Source organism: Lutra lutra, chromosome 7, assembly GCF_902655055.1.
Source record: "Lutra lutra chromosome 7, mLutLut1.2, whole genome shotgun sequence".
Classification (NCBI taxonomy): domain Eukaryota; kingdom Metazoa; phylum Chordata; class Mammalia; order Carnivora; family Mustelidae; genus Lutra; species Lutra lutra.
The window spans coordinates 114070614-114089375 of NC_062284.1; the positions used below are offsets into that span (position 1 = coordinate 114070614).

At 40.8% G+C, this 18762-nt stretch overlaps 1 protein-coding gene across 2 annotated transcripts in view; it reads right to left on the minus strand.

Annotated features, from left to right (window-relative positions):
• VTI1B (vesicle transport through interaction with t-SNAREs 1B) overlaps positions 1 to 18202 on the minus strand; it is a 30214-nt gene extending 12012 nt beyond the window's left edge. The window contains exon 1 of one of the 2 annotated variants that reach the window (XM_047735865.1): positions 17774 to 18190. In XM_047735865.1, coding sequence (XP_047591821.1) covers positions 17774 to 17888 — 115 coding nt within the window. In that variant the 5' untranslated portion in view covers positions 17889 to 18190. Of the gene's footprint in view, positions 1 to 17773 lie in introns of both variants that reach the window. The other variant, XM_047735866.1, reaches the window with a different exon arrangement.
• Positions 18203 to 18762: the final 560 nt, after the last annotated feature.

Consider the following 18762-nt stretch of genomic DNA (forward strand, 5'->3'; position numbering starts at 1 on the left):
GCAAATATATTGAATCAGTAATCAACACACTCCCAACAAACAAAAGTCCAGGACCTGAAAGTTCCACAGGTAAATTCTATCTAACATGTACAGAGTAGTTAATGCTTATTCTCAAACTATTCCAAAAAAATAGAAAAGGAAGGAAAACTTCTAAATCCATTCTAATCCAGCATAACCCTGATGTTAAAAGGTAAGACACAACAACAACAAAAACTACAGGCCAATTTCCCTGATGAACATAGATGTAAAAATCCTCATCAAAATATTAGCAATCCGGGTGCCTGGGTGGCTCAGTGGGTTAAAGCCTCTGCCTTCAGCTCAGGTCATGATCTCAGGGTCCTGCATCGAGTCCCACATCGGGCTCTCTGCTTGGCAGGGAGCCTGCTTCCCCCTCTCCCTCTGCCTGTCTGTATGCCTATTTGTGATCTCTCTCTGCCAAATAAATAAAATCTTTAAAATATATATATTAGCAATCCATATCCAACAATACCTTAAAAAAGTCATTCACCACAATCAAGTGGGCTTTATTCTAGGGATTCAAGAATGGCTCAGTATTTGCAAATGAATCAATGTGATGTATCATATCAATAACAAAGAATAAAAAACCATTACCATCACCTTAGTAGATGCAGGAAAAGCATCTGACAAAGTACAACATCTGTTCATGATAAACTCTCAACAAAGTTGGTTTAGAGAGAGCATACCTCACCATAATAAAGTCCATATATGAAAAACCCGCAACTAACATCATACTCAATGGAGAAAAAGTGAGAGCTTTTCCTTTAAGAAGGGGGAACAAGACAAAGATATACAAAGATATCTTGGGGCACCTGGGTGGCTCAGTGGGTAAAAGCCTCTGCCTTCGGCTCAGGTCATGATCCCAGGGTCCTGGGATCGAGCTCCGTGTCTGGCTCTGCTTGCCAGAGAGCCTGCTTCCCTTCCTCTCTCTCTGCCTGCCTCTCTGCCTACTTGTGATCTCTGTCAAAAAAATAAATAAAATCTTAAAAAAAAAAAAAAGAAAAAGAAAAAGATGTCCACCCTTAGCACTTTTATTCAACAAAGTACCAGAAGTATTAGTTGCAGGAATCAGACAAAATTAAATAAAAGGCATACAAACTGGTAGGGAAGAAGTAAAACATTCCCTATTTGCAGATGACATGATTCTATATACAGAAAACTCTAAAGACTCCAGCAAAAAACTACCAGAATAAATGAATTCAGTGAAGTCATAAAAAACGAAATTAAGGGGCGCCTGGGTGGCTCAGTGGGTTAAGCCGCTGCCTTCGGCTCAGGTCATGATCCCAGGTCCTGGGTTCGAGCCCCACATCGGGCTTTCTGCTCAGCAGGGAGCCTGCTTCCTCCTCTCTCTCTGCCTGCTTCTCTGCCTACTTGTGATTTCTCTCTGTCAAATAAATAAATAAAATCTTTAAAAAAAAAACAAAAACGAAATTAATGTACAAAAGTCTGTTGCATTTCTGTACACTAATAATGAAGTAGCGGAAAGAGAAATTAAGAAAACAATCCCATTTACAATCATACCAAAAATAATAAAATACCTAGTAAACTTAACCAACAATGTGAAGGATCTGTATTCTGACAACTATAAAACACTGATAAAAGAAACTGAACCTGACAAACAGAAAGATATTCCATGCTCATGGACTGGAAGAACAAATATTGTTAAAATGTCCACACTACTTAAAGCAATTGACAGATTTAACGCAATCCCTATCAAAATACCAACAGCTTTTTTTTGTTTTCCCAAAGATTTAATTTATTTATTTCAGAGAGAGAATGAAAGAGAGCACGAAAGGGGAGAAGGTCAGAGGGAGAAGCAGACTCCCCATGGAGCTGGAAGCCCGATGCGGGACTCGATCCCGGGACTAAGGGATCATGACCCAAGCCAAAGGCAGTCACTTAACCAACTGAGCCACCCAGGCACCCTACCAACAGCATTTTTCATAAAAACTAAAACAAATAATACTAAAATCTACATAGAATCACAAAAGACCCTGAATAGCCAAAGTAATCTGAAGAAAGAACAACCAAGCTGGAGGTACCATAATCTCAGATTTCAACATACACTATAAAGCTGTAGTGATCAAACAGTGTGGTACTGGCAAAGAAATGGACATATAGATCAGTGGAACAGAAGAGAGAGCCCAGAAGTAAACCCATGCTCACATGACCAATTAATTTACAATAAGGGACCAAGAATATATTAACAGGAAAATGTCTCTTCAACAAATGGTGCTGGGAAAACTAGACAGCTATATGCAAAAGAATGAAAATGGACCCCTTTCTTACACTATACACATATATAATGGATAAAGACCTAAATGAGACCTGAAACCATGAAACTCCTAGAAGAAAACATAAACAATAATTTCTTTTACAACAGCCACAGAAACATTTTTTTCTAGATATGTTTCCTCAGGCAAGGGAAACAAAAGCAAAATGAAATTATTGGGACTACACCAAAAGAAAAAGCTTTTACAAAGCAAAGTAAACCATCAACAAAACAAAAAGGCAATCTACTGAATTTGCAAATGATATATCCAATAGGGGTTAATATCCAAACTATATAAAGAACTTAGAAAACTCAACACCAAAAAACCCCCCAAATAATCCAATTAAAAAATGAGCAAAGGATCTGAATAAACATTTTTCCAAAGAAGACCTACAGATGGCCAACAGACATATGAAAAAATACTCAACCCTAATCATTAGGGAAATGCACATCAAAACCACAATGAGATATCATCTTACACCTGTCAGAATGGCTAAAAAAAACCCACAAGGGAAGCCTGGGTGGCTCAGTCGGTTAAGCAGCTGCCTTCGGGCTCAGGTCACGATCCCAGGACCCTGGGATTGAGCCCCACATTACGCTCCTTGCTCAACAGGGAGCCTGCTTCTCCCCTGACTGCCATTCTCTGTAATCATGCTTGCTCTCGGTCTCTCTGTCAAATAAATAAATAAAATAAAACAAAATGAAAAACACAAGAAACAATAAGTGTTGGCAAGGATGTGAAGAAATAGGAACCCTCATGCACTGTTCGTGGGAATGCAAACTGATGCAGCCCCTGTGGAAAACAGTACGGAGTTTTCTCAAAAATTAAAAATAGAATCACCATATGATCCAGTAATTCCACTACTGGGTAACTACCCGAAGAAAACAAAAACACTAATTTGAAAAGACATATGCACCCCTATGTTTAATATTATTTACAATAACCAAGATATGGAAACAACCCAAGTGTCCACCTATAGATAAATGGATTAAGATGTGGGGTGTGTGTGTATGTGTACATGAATATGCAAAATGGAATATGATTCACCCATAAAAAAGGAAAAGAATGAGATCTTACCATTTGCGACAACAGGGGTAGATCTAGAGGGCATAATGTTAAGTGAAGTAAATCAAAATGAAAGACAAATACTATATGATTTTTTTTTTTTAAGATTTTATTTGAAAGAGAGAGCATGAATGTGTGCATGCATGAGCAGGAGGAAAGGGGCAGAGGGAAAAGGATAAGTAGACTCCCTATTGAGCAGGGAGCCCAACTCGGGGTTCAGTCCCAGTACCAGGCAATCATGACCTGAGCCAAAGGCAGACGCCTAACCGACTGAGCTACCCAGGGACCCTGACAAATACCATATGATTTCACTCATATTTTGGAATTCAAGAAACAAATGAACAAAATAAAAAAGAGACAAAGAATAAACCAGATTCTTAAACACAGAGAACAAACTGATGGTTACTAAAGTGGAAGCAGATGGGGGATGGGTGAAATAGATAAAGGGAATTAAGTACAATTCTCTTGATGAGCACTGAATAATATATAGAATTACTGAATCATTATATTGTATACCTGAAACTAATACAACACTGTATGTTAATTATACATCAAAAAAAGCCAAAATAAAAGTAAATTTTAAAAAACTGGTGTGGTAGGGCACCTGGGTGGCTCAGTGGGTTGGGGCCTCTGCCTTCAGCTCAGGTCATGATCCCAGGGTCCTGGGATCGAGCCCCGCATTGGGCTCTCTGCTCAGCAGGGAGCCTGCTTCCCTTCCTCTCTCTCTGCCTGCCTCTCTGCCTACTTGTGATCTCTGTCAAATAAATAATAAAAATCTTAAAAAAACAAAACAAAACAAAAAAAAACTGGAGTGGTTTGGTGACTCAGACAGTTAAGCATCTGCCTTTGGCACAGGTCATGATCCTAGGGTCCTGGGATCTGGCTCTCTAAGCCTGTTTCTCCCTCTTCCTCTGCAGCTCCCCCTGCTAGTGCTCCTTTGCTCTTTCACTCTCTCTGTCAAATAAAATTGAAATCTTTCTAAAAAAATTTAATAGCAATATCTGGAGAACTGAAGTTTACATAAACACTCAAATACTTCAAACTAAAAAAAAGATTTTCCATTTAAAGCGGTAATATGAAATTTCCTTTTAAAATAACTACATATTAAGTAAATTTATTTTAGAACTTGATATAAAGAAAACAATTAAGTGACAGTAAAAATGGTACTTGGACATGGCAAAAATGATGAAGGGAGTACTGGCATGGTATCACCTGGTAAACATTTGTGTAAGAGAGAACCGCTGGTGTGAAAACGGAGTTAGATTTTGGACCTTTCCTTGGGGTTGACTCGACATGTAAGCCTGGATAATAATTCTTCGTCTCCTTGGGACCCGACCTCCTTCATTAGGTATAAAACAGGAGGCAGGTCATCCCTTCATATGTAACAAGCAAAGATTAGCCCTACTTATGAGCAGTTTAATTTCTAAAAATGTGTGCATCCAAATGAATATTCTCCCTGAAAATCTATATACAAGCAACCTACTTACTACCAAAAAATTATCACTGCTTACATTGTTTTTTTTGAGTTCATCTTTTGGAATTATCTTTACAATCTGCGGATACAGTCTTTTTTTTATTTTGGTAAAATTTATATAACATAAAATTTACCATTTTGACCATTTTTAAGTTACAGCCAAGTGGCAATAAGTACATTCACACTGTTATGCAACCATCAACACTACCCCATCTCCAGAACCTTTTCACCACCCAAACTGAAACTCCATACCCAATGAACACTAATTCTCCACTTCCTATTCCCCCAAACTCTGGTAACCACCATTTTACTCTCTATATCTATGAATCTGACGAGTCTAGGTATCATAAAATCATAAAATATTTGTCCTTTTGTGTCTGGCTTATTTTACTTAGCATAGTGCCCTCAAGGTTCATCCATGCTGCATCATGTGTATGTGGACATGGTCTTTCAAAGCTATGTTATTTTTTATTCATTGTGACTGCTAAATACAAGCCAGCACTTCAACTGAAAAAAGAGCAATTTTATTCAATGCCAAAGAAAACAGCGGAGTTGGGCTTACGGAGGGATGGCATGTGGGTATTCAACATGCTGTCCTCAGATTTTCTTGGCTAATTTTCTTTACCCTAGTTGTCATCGTAAGCATTTGAATGCAATCCCATATAAGATATAATATCACTGTAATGCTTTATATGAATTTACATTCTGTTAATCACAACAGCATCTATCATGTCAATTGTCAGCAGCTTTTTAAGTGATCATGAACCACTCTGGACATGGACATTCTATATTCACAAGTGGAGATCAAACTCCTCTAGAAGAGAGAAATTTACTTTTTCTTTTATAAATCCCATAGCTTCCAGAACTGTTAACCTGGCAGAGGGTTCCTTAGATGTTGCTACTGCCTGCAAGAGCAAATGACAATGCACCCTTTCCTATGCCTCCTCCACTGTTATGCGACATACCCTTAATACACGTAAGACATTCCAAGTGAACTATTTCTCACTTTACACCGCTCACCGAGGGTTTGTTGTTGTTGTTTTAAATAGGAGAAAGTTCAGCCATGGCAAATGGTCTGCATCTTGACCGTCCATGTTGTAACTGATGTAAGCACAAAAGCAGCTGTCACTATCCCTGAGTAGTGTTTTCAGACACCAGCAGTGAAATAAAATCTGCAATCAAGAATGGCTGCTTCAGGGGCGCCTGGGTGGCTCAGTGGGTTAAGCCGCTGCCTTCGGCTCAGGTCATGATCCCAGGGTCCTGGGATCGAGCCCCGAATCGGGCTCTCTGCACAGCGGGGAGCCTGCTTCCCTTCCTCTCTCTCTGCCTACTTGTGATCTCTCTGTCAAATAAATAAATAAAATCTTTAAAAAAAAAAAGAATGGCTGCTTCAATGGAGAGCTATCATATTACTCGGTAATACGCTGTCGCTGAGTGTCACTACGCCTCTGAATAGGCACATCTCCACATTCAACCACTCACTTCTGAACCAAGAAATACTCTACATGTAAGTGCATTCCCTTCCTAGCTTTGATTTTTCTACAACTGTTAGTCATAAAGTTTCCTTCTTTATTCTTCCTTTGCTAAAGACAGGAAAATCTGCATTTTTAAGAGGCTAACTCCAGAATGATTCAAAGAATGTGGTTACATAATTAAGAATAGGGAGCAAAGAACAGCTCACAGAATCTCCATCCTTTCACCTTGATTATTTCCTTTCTCCTTGATTCTGTTCCTCAGTCTTTTTGGTGGGGTACTCCACTCTCTACCTAATTTCAGAAGGCATACCTTCTCTTAGGAGTGCTCTACAGCCTGTATATTTTTAAAAGAAATATGCTCCCTTTGAAAACAATTTTAAGAATTTTACCACATTATGAGATCCTTTATGGAATCCGAAGGTTAAAAAAAAAAAAGCCTCTGAAATTCTCCCTTCTGATGATGAAGCCAGGGAGGAAGATATTTAAAGGTTCAAAAGAGGCTGAACTCTACCCAACTGAGAGGTTATCAGTAGGTGCTTCTTTATATGTTAAGTCTCAGAATTGTGAAACCCACGAATGTTAGAGTGGAAATGGATCTCTGAGATCATCTAATTTAACCTTCTCATTTTACAGCTGAGGAAACTAGAGCCTGGAGAAACTGCCTTTCTTAAGGTCATAGGAAGAGCAAATGTGTAGTGATACTCGTTCTGGAATGCAAGTCTCCTGACTCCCAATCCAAGGCTTCTGTATATTATAGCACTGAGGGACATTTTTGTGCTCCCAGGGAATAGCCTTCAGAAAACCTGTTCAGACCTTTTTTTGCAGAGTTAGAGTTAACACCACAGTTAACTACAAAATTGCAAGACTGCATGCTGAGAGGAATGAGCACCAAAAAAAAAAAAAAAAAAAAAAAAGAGTGAGCCATTTCAAACACTATCTCCCATCCCACATGCCTTCCCAGAGTAGTCACATGGCCGTGACTCACTCTAAGACTCACTAACTGGTAAACTGGGTGGATGGGGGCATCATGAAAGGGTCAGCTCCGAAACAGCTAGAGAAAGCCTACCTTAATGTTTAACTAAGGTGGCAGCCTCTCTTCCTCATGGGAGGGTTCATTTACTATCCCAAGAATGACTAACCTTGACCCATTAGAGCTGTGGTGAAAACTTCAGTTTCACCAGGATCAAAGTGGTTAATTTGCTTTTGGCGCCCCACTGTGGCATTTCTAGGACCTACAGCCTCTATTTGTACACCACAATAGTTTACCTGATCTCATACTACATATAGAAGGTAAAAGCACAGGCATACCCTGGAGATACTAATTAATTATCTTTTTTTTTTTTTAAAGATTTTATTTATTTATTTGAGAGAGAGACAGTGAGAGAGAGCATGAGCGAGGAGAAGGTCAGAGGGAGAAGCAGACTCCCCATGGAGCTGGGAGCCCGATGTGGGACTCGATCCCGGGACCCCGGGATCATGACCTGAGCCGAAGGCAGTCGTCCAACCAACTGAGCCACCCAGGCGTCCCCTAATTAATTATCTTATCTAGATCTTCTGGATAACTTGCTGTGGCTTTTACATCAGCACTTGGGGCTTCACCCTGCACTTTGATGTTATGGAGACGGCTTCTTTCTTTAAACCTCATGAACCAACCCCTGCTAGTTTCAGACTTTTCTTCTGCAGCTTCTTTACCTGTCTCAGCCTTCACAGAACTGAAGAGTTAGGGCCTTGCTCTGGATTAGGTTGTGGCTAGTCTGATCTTTTATTCAGACCACTAAAACTTTCTCCATATCAGCAATAAAGCTGTTTTGCTTGCTTATCATTCGTGTGTTCAATGGAGAAGCACTTTTAATTTCCTTCAAAGCCTTTCCCTTTGCGTTCACAACTTGGCTAATTCTTTGAAGAGGCTGAAGTTTTTGGCCTATTTCAGCTTACAATATGCCTTCCTCACTAAGCTTGATCATTTTGAGCTTTAGATTTAAAGTGAGAGATGTGTAACTCTTCATTTGAACACTAAGAGGTCAAGGTAGGGTTATTAATTGGCCTAATTTAAGTCTGAAGTGTTGTGAGAATGTGAGACAGACAAAGGGACCAAATGCTGTTGGAATATTGGTACTAATAAATTTGCTCAACACAGGGTTGCTACAAATCTTCAATTTGTAAAAAAAAAAATGCAGTATTTGAGAGGCACAATGAAGTGAAGTACAATAAAGTGAAGGGCAACAAAATAAGAGATGCCTGTATTAGAGCCCTCTAAGCCCTTATCTTTAGCTGCAGGAAAGAAATTTAACAGTACTGACCTTGTAGGGTTGTCTGAAAGGTTTAAAAGATAACACACATAATAAGCACTCAGTAAATGCTAGGCATATTAAGAGTTTCATAAACAGTAACTACCATTATTTTTAAAAGTAAATCCTTAGATGGGAGGGAACTAAAAGCAAAAACAAAATTCACCAAAGAATATGAAGTATTAGAAAAATTAATTCAGGGGTGGCTGGGTGGCTCAGTGGGTTAAAGCCTCTGCCTTTGGCTTGGGTCATGATCCCAGGGTCCTGGGATCTCTGCTCAGTGGGGAGCCTACTTCCTCCTCTCTCTCTGCCTGCTTCTCTGCCTACTGTGATCTCCGTCTGTCAAATAAACAAAATCTTAAAAAAAAAAAAAAAAGAGAAAAATTAATTCAATGAGTAATTGGTGTTCACCAACCAGTTGCATATGATTATCCATGGTGATTATTTTTGTTGTTTCCCAAAATAATGGGGTCCTGTGGACACATACTACAATTTGAGTGAATCAAAATGGCAAGCTTTCAATAATTTTACAACACTCATTAATACATTTGGAGCTACTTTCAGGCACTAGGAAATCAAAACTAGAACATGATGAGGGGCATTTATTGTATTATCTGGATAATAATTTGTAGCATTCTGAGGTATTTGGAGAGAACTTCAGATGCTACAAAACTAAAACTAGAAATTATGGCTGTGTTTAATATAATATTAAATGGTTTAATAATTAATCACATATATTAACAGATTGTCATTGCCATACAAACTTCCTAAAAAGGAACATATTTTGTCTATTATTCAATCCTTTGTTTAAATAGATGTGGATACCCAGTTTACAAGTAATGACGGGGCTCCTCAGCGGCACAGTCGGCAGGGCAACTGGACTCTTGGTTTCAGCTCAGGTCATGATCTTCAGGGTTGTGGGACTGAGCCCCGCCTTGGGCTTTGCGCTCAGCTTGGAGTCTGCCTAAAATACTCTCTGCTCCTCCCCCAGCATGCGCGTTTTCTCTCTAAAGTAAATAAATAAATCTAAAAAAAATTTTTAAAGTGATAAAAATGTGGAAAACGTGGCAGAATAAAAATAAAATTACACTCAGTTTCAACAACCAATCATATATTATTAATAGTCTCTCCCCAACAATTCACAGTACTTATACAACCATTCAACAAATACTTATGGAGCATCCCGTATGTATGAGGCACTCTTCTAGGTGGTTAGGATACATAATAAACAAAACAGACAAAAGACAGAGCTTGTGATAAGAAAGGGAACACATACAAACTTTTATGAAGTCTTATGAACACATACAAACTCTTATGGCAATACCAAAAGAAAACAAGGACACCACAAAAACTATCCCTGATGAACAGAGGTGAAAAATTCCTCAACAAAATTATCGAACCAAATTCAATGAAACATTAAAGAATCATACATCATGATAAAGTGAGATTTACTCAAGGGACACAAGGACGGTTCAGTATTCACAAATCAACATGATATACCACATTAACAAAATGAAGGGTAAAAATCGTATGATCAGCTCAAAAGATGCAAAAAAAGCATTTGACAAAATTCAACATCCATTTATTATACAAAATCTCAACAAACTGGATACAAAAGGAACATACTTCAACAAAATAAAGACCATACGTGACAAGCCCACAGCTAACATTATACTCACTGGTGAGTATAAAGCTCAAAGCTTTTCCTCTACGATCAAGAACAAGACAAGGATGCCCACTCTCACCATTTTTATTCGACATAGTATTGAAGTCCTAGCCAGAGCAAACAGCAAGAAAAAATGAAAGGTATCCAAATTGGAAAGGAAGAAGTAAATTCCATCACTATTAGCAGATGACATATTATACATAGAAAACCCTAAAGACTCCACCAAAAAAAGCAGTCAGACTTAATAAACAAATTCAGTAAAGCTGCAGGATACAAGTCAATATATAAAAACTGACTGCATTTCTATACACTAAGAATAAGCTATCAGAGGGAGAAATTAAGAAAACAGTGCATTTACAATAGCAACAAAAAGAGTAGAACCCTAGGGAGCCTGGGCGGCTCAGTCAGTTAGGTGTCTTGCCTTGGGTTCAGGTAATAATCCTGGAGTCCCGGGATGGAGCCCTGAATCAGACTCCCTGCTTAGTGGGGAGTCTGCCTCTCCCTCTACCCCCGCTCTTGTTCTCTCTCTCTCTCATAAATAAATAAAATCTTAAAAAAACAAAACACTAAATTTAACCAAGGAAGTTAAAGACATGTATACTGAAAACTACAAGACACTGAGGAAAGAAACGGAAGAGACAAATCAGTGGAAAGATAGTCCGTGCCAATGGACTGAAAAAATTAATCCTGCTAAAGGTCCATACTACCCAAAGCAATCTACAGACTTTGCAATCCCTATCAAAATTCCAAAAGCATTTCTCACAGAAATAGCATAATCAATCCAAAAATTTGTACGGAACCACAAAAGACCCCGACTAGAACAAAGCTGGAAGTATGCTTCCGGATGTTACAAAGCTATAGTCATCAGAACAGTATGGTACTGTAATAAAACAGATGAAAAAAAAATCAATGGAATAGAATACAGAGCCCAGAAATAAACATTCACACACAGTCAATTAACTTACAATAAAGGAGTCAAGAATATACAATGGGAAACTATACGGGGAAAATCCAGTCTTTCCCGCTCCTGTGTCTTTCTCTCCGTATAGAGAAAAACCCTGCGTGTATGCTTCTTAAGTTCCTCCTTTACTACTCATATAGAACACTTCACTTCTGGTCACTAAATGTATGGAGGTTTTTCTCCACACCAAACAATTCTCTACAACACCAAGTGGGTGTCCACAGTTCAACTCAATTCGGACACTATCTGCATGGAGACAGCATCAGATTCCACAGGTTAAGGACTCAGTCTCACGAGATTACCCCCCACCCCAAACACACACTTTAAATGTCAGTGACAAGTAGTAGTCCCCAGGTTAACCCACAACTTCTGTCCAATTTGGGTACAAATTGGCGGTTCTTATGACGCTCTCTTCAGGTTCAATTAATTTGTTAGATATGCTCACCCGCTTCAGGGAGATGGCCACTTACACTTACCAACTTATTAAGGTTTATGATAAAGAATACATAGGAACAACCAGATAAAGAGATACACAGGGTGAGGTCTGGGAGGGTCCTGAGTGCAGGAGCTTCTGTTCCTGTGGAGCTGGGGTGCATCACCCTCCAGGTCTGGATATGTTCACCCACCTGGAAGCTCCCTGAACCCTATATACTATTGGGATTTTATGGAGGCTTCCTCACATAGGCATGGTCAATTAGTAACTCCAATTTCAGCACCTCTTTCCTCTCTGGAGGACAAGGGGTAGAGCTGAAATCCAAGCTTCTAATCACTGATCGGTCTTTCTGGCAACCAGTTCCCACCCAAGAGGCCACCCAGAGTCATCTCCTTAGAACAAAAGATGCTCCTAGTGTTCTTATCACTTAGGAAATGACAAGGATTTCAGGAGCTCTGTGCAGGAACCAGGGACAGAGACCAATATATCTATATATATATTTGTGTTACCTCACAGGAAAAGACAATCTCTTCAATACACAGTTTGGGGAAAACTTTACAGAAAAATACAAAAGAATGGAAATGGACCACTCTCTTATACCATATACACAATTGACTCAAAATGGCCAAAGACTCGAATGTAAGACTTAAAGCCATAAAACAACTAAAAGAAAACATAAGAGTTCCTCAACATGTCTTGGTGATGATTTTTTTGGATTTGACAACCAAAGGTAACAAAAGCAAAAATAAACAAGTGGGACTACATCAAACTAAAAAGCTTCTGCATAGCAGAGGAAACTACCAACAAAATAAAAAGGCAATTTACCAAATGGGAGAAAAGATTTGCAAATCATGTATCTGATAATGGATTAATATCCAAAATATATAAATAACTCATACAACTCAAGGGCAAAAAAAAAAAAAAACAAAAAAAAACAAAAAAAAACAAAAAAAACAAAAAAAACCACCCCTAAACAATCTGACTAAAAAAAATGGGTGGAAGATCTGTATAGAATTTTTTCAAAGAAGTCATAGAGATAGCCAACAGTACAAGAAAAGGTACTCAACATCACAATCATCAGGGAAATGCAAATCAAATTAGAATGAGATACTACCTCACACCTATCAGAGGATGGCTATTAACAAAAGATAAGAAATAACAAGTGTTAACAAAGATGTGAAGAAAACAGAGAGCTTGGTTTTTGCTCAGTTGCTTTCAAACTTGACATGAATCAGAAATCCTCTGGATGGATGTTAAAACAGACTGTTAAGGGGCACCTGGGTGGCTCAGTTGTTAAGCGTCTGCCTTTGGCTCAGGTCATGATCCCAGGGTCCTGGGATGGAGCTCCGAATTAGGCTCCCCGCTCATCAGAAACCCTACTTCTCCCTCTCCTACTCCCCCTGCTTGTATTCCCTCTCTCACTGTCTTCTCCCTCTCTGTCAAATGAATGAATAAAATCTTAAAAAAAAAAAAAAAAAAAAACCCAAACAAAAACAAACTGTTCATACAGTTAATTATTCAGTAAAGCTTGGGTGGGACCCAATAATTTCCATTTCTAAAGAGGTCCCAAATGATGGTGATGCTAGTGGTTCAGGGATCACAGTTCAAAAAACACTGTTCTAGTGAAAGGAAGACAAATACTACACTATAAACTTCAGAAATACACAAAGCGTCTAGTATGTTAGAAGGTAAGTGCTCTAGGAAAAAAGAGAAAGTAGGGCAACATAATAGCTGCATACAGAGTTGGTATTCTTAGGTTTTATCTAAATAAAACATCCAAATTCCCAAGAACAGTAACAATGGCTAATGGCTCTTGTCAGGCAGTATTTTAAGGGCTTTATATATATTAAATAACTTAATCCTCACAAAACCCTTATTAAAAAAAATACTATGATTTATTCCCTTTTGAAGAGAGAAAGTAGTTAGGTTGAAGTAAGCTGTCCAAGGTCACACAGCTACTAAGAGATGGATCCAGGATGTGAACCCAGGCAGTCTGTTTCTAGAATCCTTGCTATTAAATATTATAGTATACTGCCTCTCAATTCACATAGTTTCTTCTTCCTAAATGTTATTTTTAATGTCAAGAGAACTACTTTGAAGGCTTTGAAGGGCTAGACTGGATATACATTATGCTCTCTATAAGCACCCTGATGCTTTCATCTACAACCCAAATAAGCATGTTTCTTTTATTTTAAGATTGTATTTATTTATTTGACAGAGAGAGAGATCACAAGCTGGCAGAGAGGCAGGCGGGGGCGGGGGCGGGGGGACAGGCTCCCTGCTGAGCAGAGAGCCCGATGCAGAGCTCGATCCCAGGACCTGAGATCATGACCTGAGCCAAAGGCAGAGGCTTTAACCCACTGAGTCACCCAGGTGCCCCCTCTTTTATATTTCTTATTTAAGTTTATCATTCAGTCCAATGACCAAGTGAGAAAATGCAGACACCCTTGAATCTTTCCCTCTCACTCCCCATGTCCAATCTGTCTGGTTAATTTCTGCCTCAGAAACTGGATTTAGGACACTCTAGATTCCTATGTTACTCAGAGAATTGCCACAAAGGCTCCTAACATGGTCCACTGTATCCATTGTCTTATGCTTCTCCTTCATTCTCTATTCAGCCACCAGCATTCCCCTTCTAAAATAAAATCTGACCATATTAGTTAGCTGCTTAAAATTCTTTACTGATTCTTCATATCAAGCCCAAATGTCTTTTTTTTTCCATATAGGTAATTTGTTTATCCAGACCAGTGATCAAAATTATATACAGAAAGATACTTGGGTAATTATTTGCTTTTGACTTACAGTAAATATTCAGTGAATATCTGATGAATGAAAGTTAAACAAATATTTGCTTTAAGTTTTCTCTTCTGCACTTAAATTTCATAGGAGCAAAGACTGTCTGTGTCTTTGACTACTGTATTTCTGCACCTAGCTCAGAGAAGGCTGCATAATATGTGCTCAATAAATATTTGACAAATAAAATGTTTTGCTGAGTACTTTTTTTTTAAAAAGATTTTTATTTATTATTCATTTGACAGAGATCACAAGTAGGCAGAGAGGCAGGCAGAGAGAGAGAGGAAGGGAAGCAGGCTCCCTGCTGAGCAAAGAGCCCGATGCAGGGCTCAATCCCAGGACCCTGGGATCATGACCTGACCTGCAGGCAAAGGCTTTAACCCACTGAGCCACCCGGGCACCCCTCCTGAGTACTTCTTATATATGTCAAGTACTTTGTGAGAAGCCCAAATGTCTTTTTTTTTCTTTTTAAGATTTTTATTTGACAGGGAGAGAGACACAGAGAGAGGGAATACAAGCAGAGGGGAGCAGGAGAGGGAGAAACAGACTTCCCACCGAGCAGAGAGCCCCATGTGGGCCTCGATGCCAGGACCCTGGGATCATGACCTGAGCCGAAGGCAGCTGCTTAACAACTGAGCCACCCAGGTGCCCGAAGCCCAAATGTCTTAATGAGATATACAGGTCCTTTCACAATCTGGCTGTGTTTTACTCTGCTCATCTACGATTATTCTCCCACACATACCCTAAGCTCTGTCTGGTTGTGAGTATTCAACTTTCTATTCTGTTGTTGCTTCTTCCCATTTCCCTCTGTCTGGCAAACTCCCATTCAACCCCTTATACTCAGTTCTCCTTTCTGCAAAGCTTCCCTCTCCCAATACTCAAGTAAGCCTTTTCTTTATGGTCTCAAAACCATCTTAGGACCAATCACAAACTCTGGTGTAAATCTGGTCTCATTTAAGGCAAGAACTCTTGAAACTTCGTAGGGCCCAGGACAGTGACCGATACATAATAATTTTTAAGTATTTACTGAGAACCAGATCAAGTTCATTTATAGAGCATGAACAAACACAAGAGCTGTATTTTGTACATTATTCAGAACCTAATAATTCATGATGGAAATTAAAGCTCTGAAAAGTCTATGAAGTAATCTCAGAATTAGAAAAAAGGATTCAGAGATGAGGTACTGTATGTTTGCTCAGCTAAATTCAACTTATTCAACAAACATTTACTGAACAGTGTGAACAAAGTAGTGAGCAGAGATTGAAAGCTGTTGAAATTCTTTTTTTTTTAACCTATGGATATGTGTACATTGTATTTATTTACCCATTAAACAACCAAGTCTATTTCCAGCAACATGTATTAAGAGTATTGTGTTCTTGGGTAGACATTCATACCTTTTTTTTTTTTTAAAGACTGTATTTATTTATTTGACAGACAAGGATCACAAGTAGGCAGAGAGGGAGGCAAAGAGAGAGGAGGAAGCAGGCTTCCCGTGGAGCAAAGAGAGAGGAGGAAGCAGGCTTCCCGTGGAGCGGAGAGCTGGATGCGGGGGCTTGATCCCAGGACTCTGGGATCATGACCTGAGCCAAAGGCAGAGGCTTTAACCCACTGAGCCACCCAGGCGCCCCACATTCATACCTTTTTAATTGTCCTCTTTGTAGTAATGAGAAGGTTAGGTAGATGATAAAGGTGAACATAACTCAGTTTTCTGTTTTTCAAAATGGAATACCCTCTTGCACTATTAACCCTTCCAGAAATGAACACTGCAAAATTTAATTCAGCACTGAGCTGAAAAAATGGTCTATTTTTCAACCATGTAAATCAGATCCCATCACTCTCTTGCTCAATACCCTGTAAGTGCATCCCATGATACTTAGAAAAAAGTGTGAATCTTTCACTAGGGTCTATAAGGCCACAGGTGATCTGGCCCTGCCTACCTCTATTTAGCCTCATCTGCTACCACTGTCTCCTTTGCTCATTTCACACTGGCCTCCTTGCTCCTTCTAGAACCCACCAAGCTCATTTCTGCTTAAGGACCTTTGCAATGCTATTCTGTCCTCCTCACACTCACTTCTCCCAAATTTTCACATACTCTCTCTTTTTTTTTTTTTAAGATTTTTTTTTAAATTTATTTGACAGACATATCACAAGTAGGCAGAGAGGCAGGCAGAGAGAGACAGGAGGAGGAGGCAGGCTCCCTGCTGAGCAGAGAGCCGGATGCGGGACTGATCAGATCGTGACCTGAGCCGAAGGCAGAGGCTTTAACCCACTGAGCCACCCAGGCGCCCCTTCACATACTCTCTTAATTCATTCAAGTCCTTGCTCAAATGCCACCTTCTTAAAGCCTTTCACAGCCGCCCTATTTAATATTAGAGTCCTCCCTTCCATTCCTTTGACCTGCATTACTTTTCTCTTAATATTTATATATCATCAACAACCCACTAGAACAAGAATTTGTAAGTCTCCTCACTGCAATAATTTGCAATATTACCAGCATTTACCAGAGTGCCTGGAACACAGCAGTCTCTTTCAATAAATACCTTTAACATTCTCTGGCATTCTCACCAGAGTCATTCAATTCACCTGACCTCAGGAAACTCGCAGAGCAAACACTCTCAAGCCCTGAACCTTAAGTAAAAACAAAACCAAGTCTTATCAGCCTTGACATCAAGATCTATTTGTTCTGACTGGCAAAGAACCTGGCGGGTCTTCCTAGAGATTTAATTGGAAAACTAACTCCACCAGGCAAAGCTTGCATCCAGCTGAATTTTGGAATCAAGGAATAGGAAACATTTTAAGCATAAAAGTACCTAAGAGGACCACACCTAAACCCACAATCCTGACTTTAAAGACCCCCCCCACCCCAACCTGATACTTTACCAACCCCAAAGTTATTTTTCCTTTGGCTTCTTAGCCCTTTTGGTGCTATGGATCCTTTGCCACTCGGGTGAGAACTACAGACTTCTCTTGGGAACCCTTTTAAATGCACAAAATAAAAGGTACAGGCAGTTGTGAAAGAAACCAGTCTCCTATGCTCTTCTTGCCAGGGTGAAAATGAGACAAGAAAATTTTGACGGCACAGCAGGATCAAGAGGAAGAATCCCTAGGAGACAACACTCCGAGGTTCACCCCCGAGCACCCTCAAGTGGTCGCAGGGAAATACTGAGCGCCCAGACCCAGCCAACCCTAGGGGGCGTGTCTGAGAATATGCATCGGATGGGAAGAGAGACCCGGTTCAGGAGAAGAGTGGGGGTGTGGGGAGGACCTCTTATTCCCTAGACCCGCGCGGGGCCGAGTTCCCCACGGCTTGTCCCGCCCTCGCCTCACCTGTCCCGGCCATCCCCAGGAGCCGCTCCGGCACCCCTCGCAGGTCTTCATGGAGGCCGCGGAAGATCTCGTGAAGTTTCTCGAAATGCTCTGAGGAGGCGGCAGAGGTGGCCATGGCGCAGGCCGCGCTCCAGCACTGGCCACCGAGATGTGGGGCACTGGGCCCGTTCCTATCCGGGCGGTCAGCCGCCCAAACCCGCAGACATCACGGCGACTACCTCCACCACTGCCGAGGACGAGACGCTTCCGGGGTCGGGGCGGGGTCCTCCCGAGCCGGAATGCCCACCCTCCCTACATTCCGTCACTGAGGGAGCGCCGGGCGCGAAAGCCTGACGGAAAGTCGGGTTGGCTGCCCACCCGGACAATTCCTGAGAGGGTGGCAGCGGGCCGGGCTAGAGGCAGTCCTGAAACCCCGTAAATACCCTGTCCAGGATTGGAGAGAGCGCCACAGCAGAAGGGACTATGTGGACCCGCGGGACGGGCAGCGCGCCGACCTGTCCCCACGGCTCCGCCTTGGGGGGGGGGGGCGAAACGCTGCAGTGCATGCTGGGAGCTGTAGTTCGGCGCGAAAGATGCCCGACTCCGTCGTCACGCGTTGGTGGGGGCGGTGGTTCTGTCGGCGCCACAGCCTCAGTTGGTTGTGCTGACACGCTATAGTTTGGTATCGGTAAGCGACTGGAAATTATCTTCACTGTCATCTCATTGTTTGGCCGCTCTGACTTCCTCAGTTCTCGTCCTGACTAAACTTTAGCTTTCAACCCCGCAAAGCTAGCCGGGCCAGGTTCCAGCTTGCCCTCGAGCGGTAAAGCACTTTCACTGGACAAGTGAACTGACCAGGGTAATATGCTTTCAGAAATGGTCTCCAGTGTGTTTCCCAAAACACACACTCAGCCTCTCGCGTCTGGGCTCCCCTAGTGCATTCCTTCACTCAGCAGGTCTTTGCCAATGTTACGCTTAGTCATCACACTAGGTATGGGCCTACGTTGTTG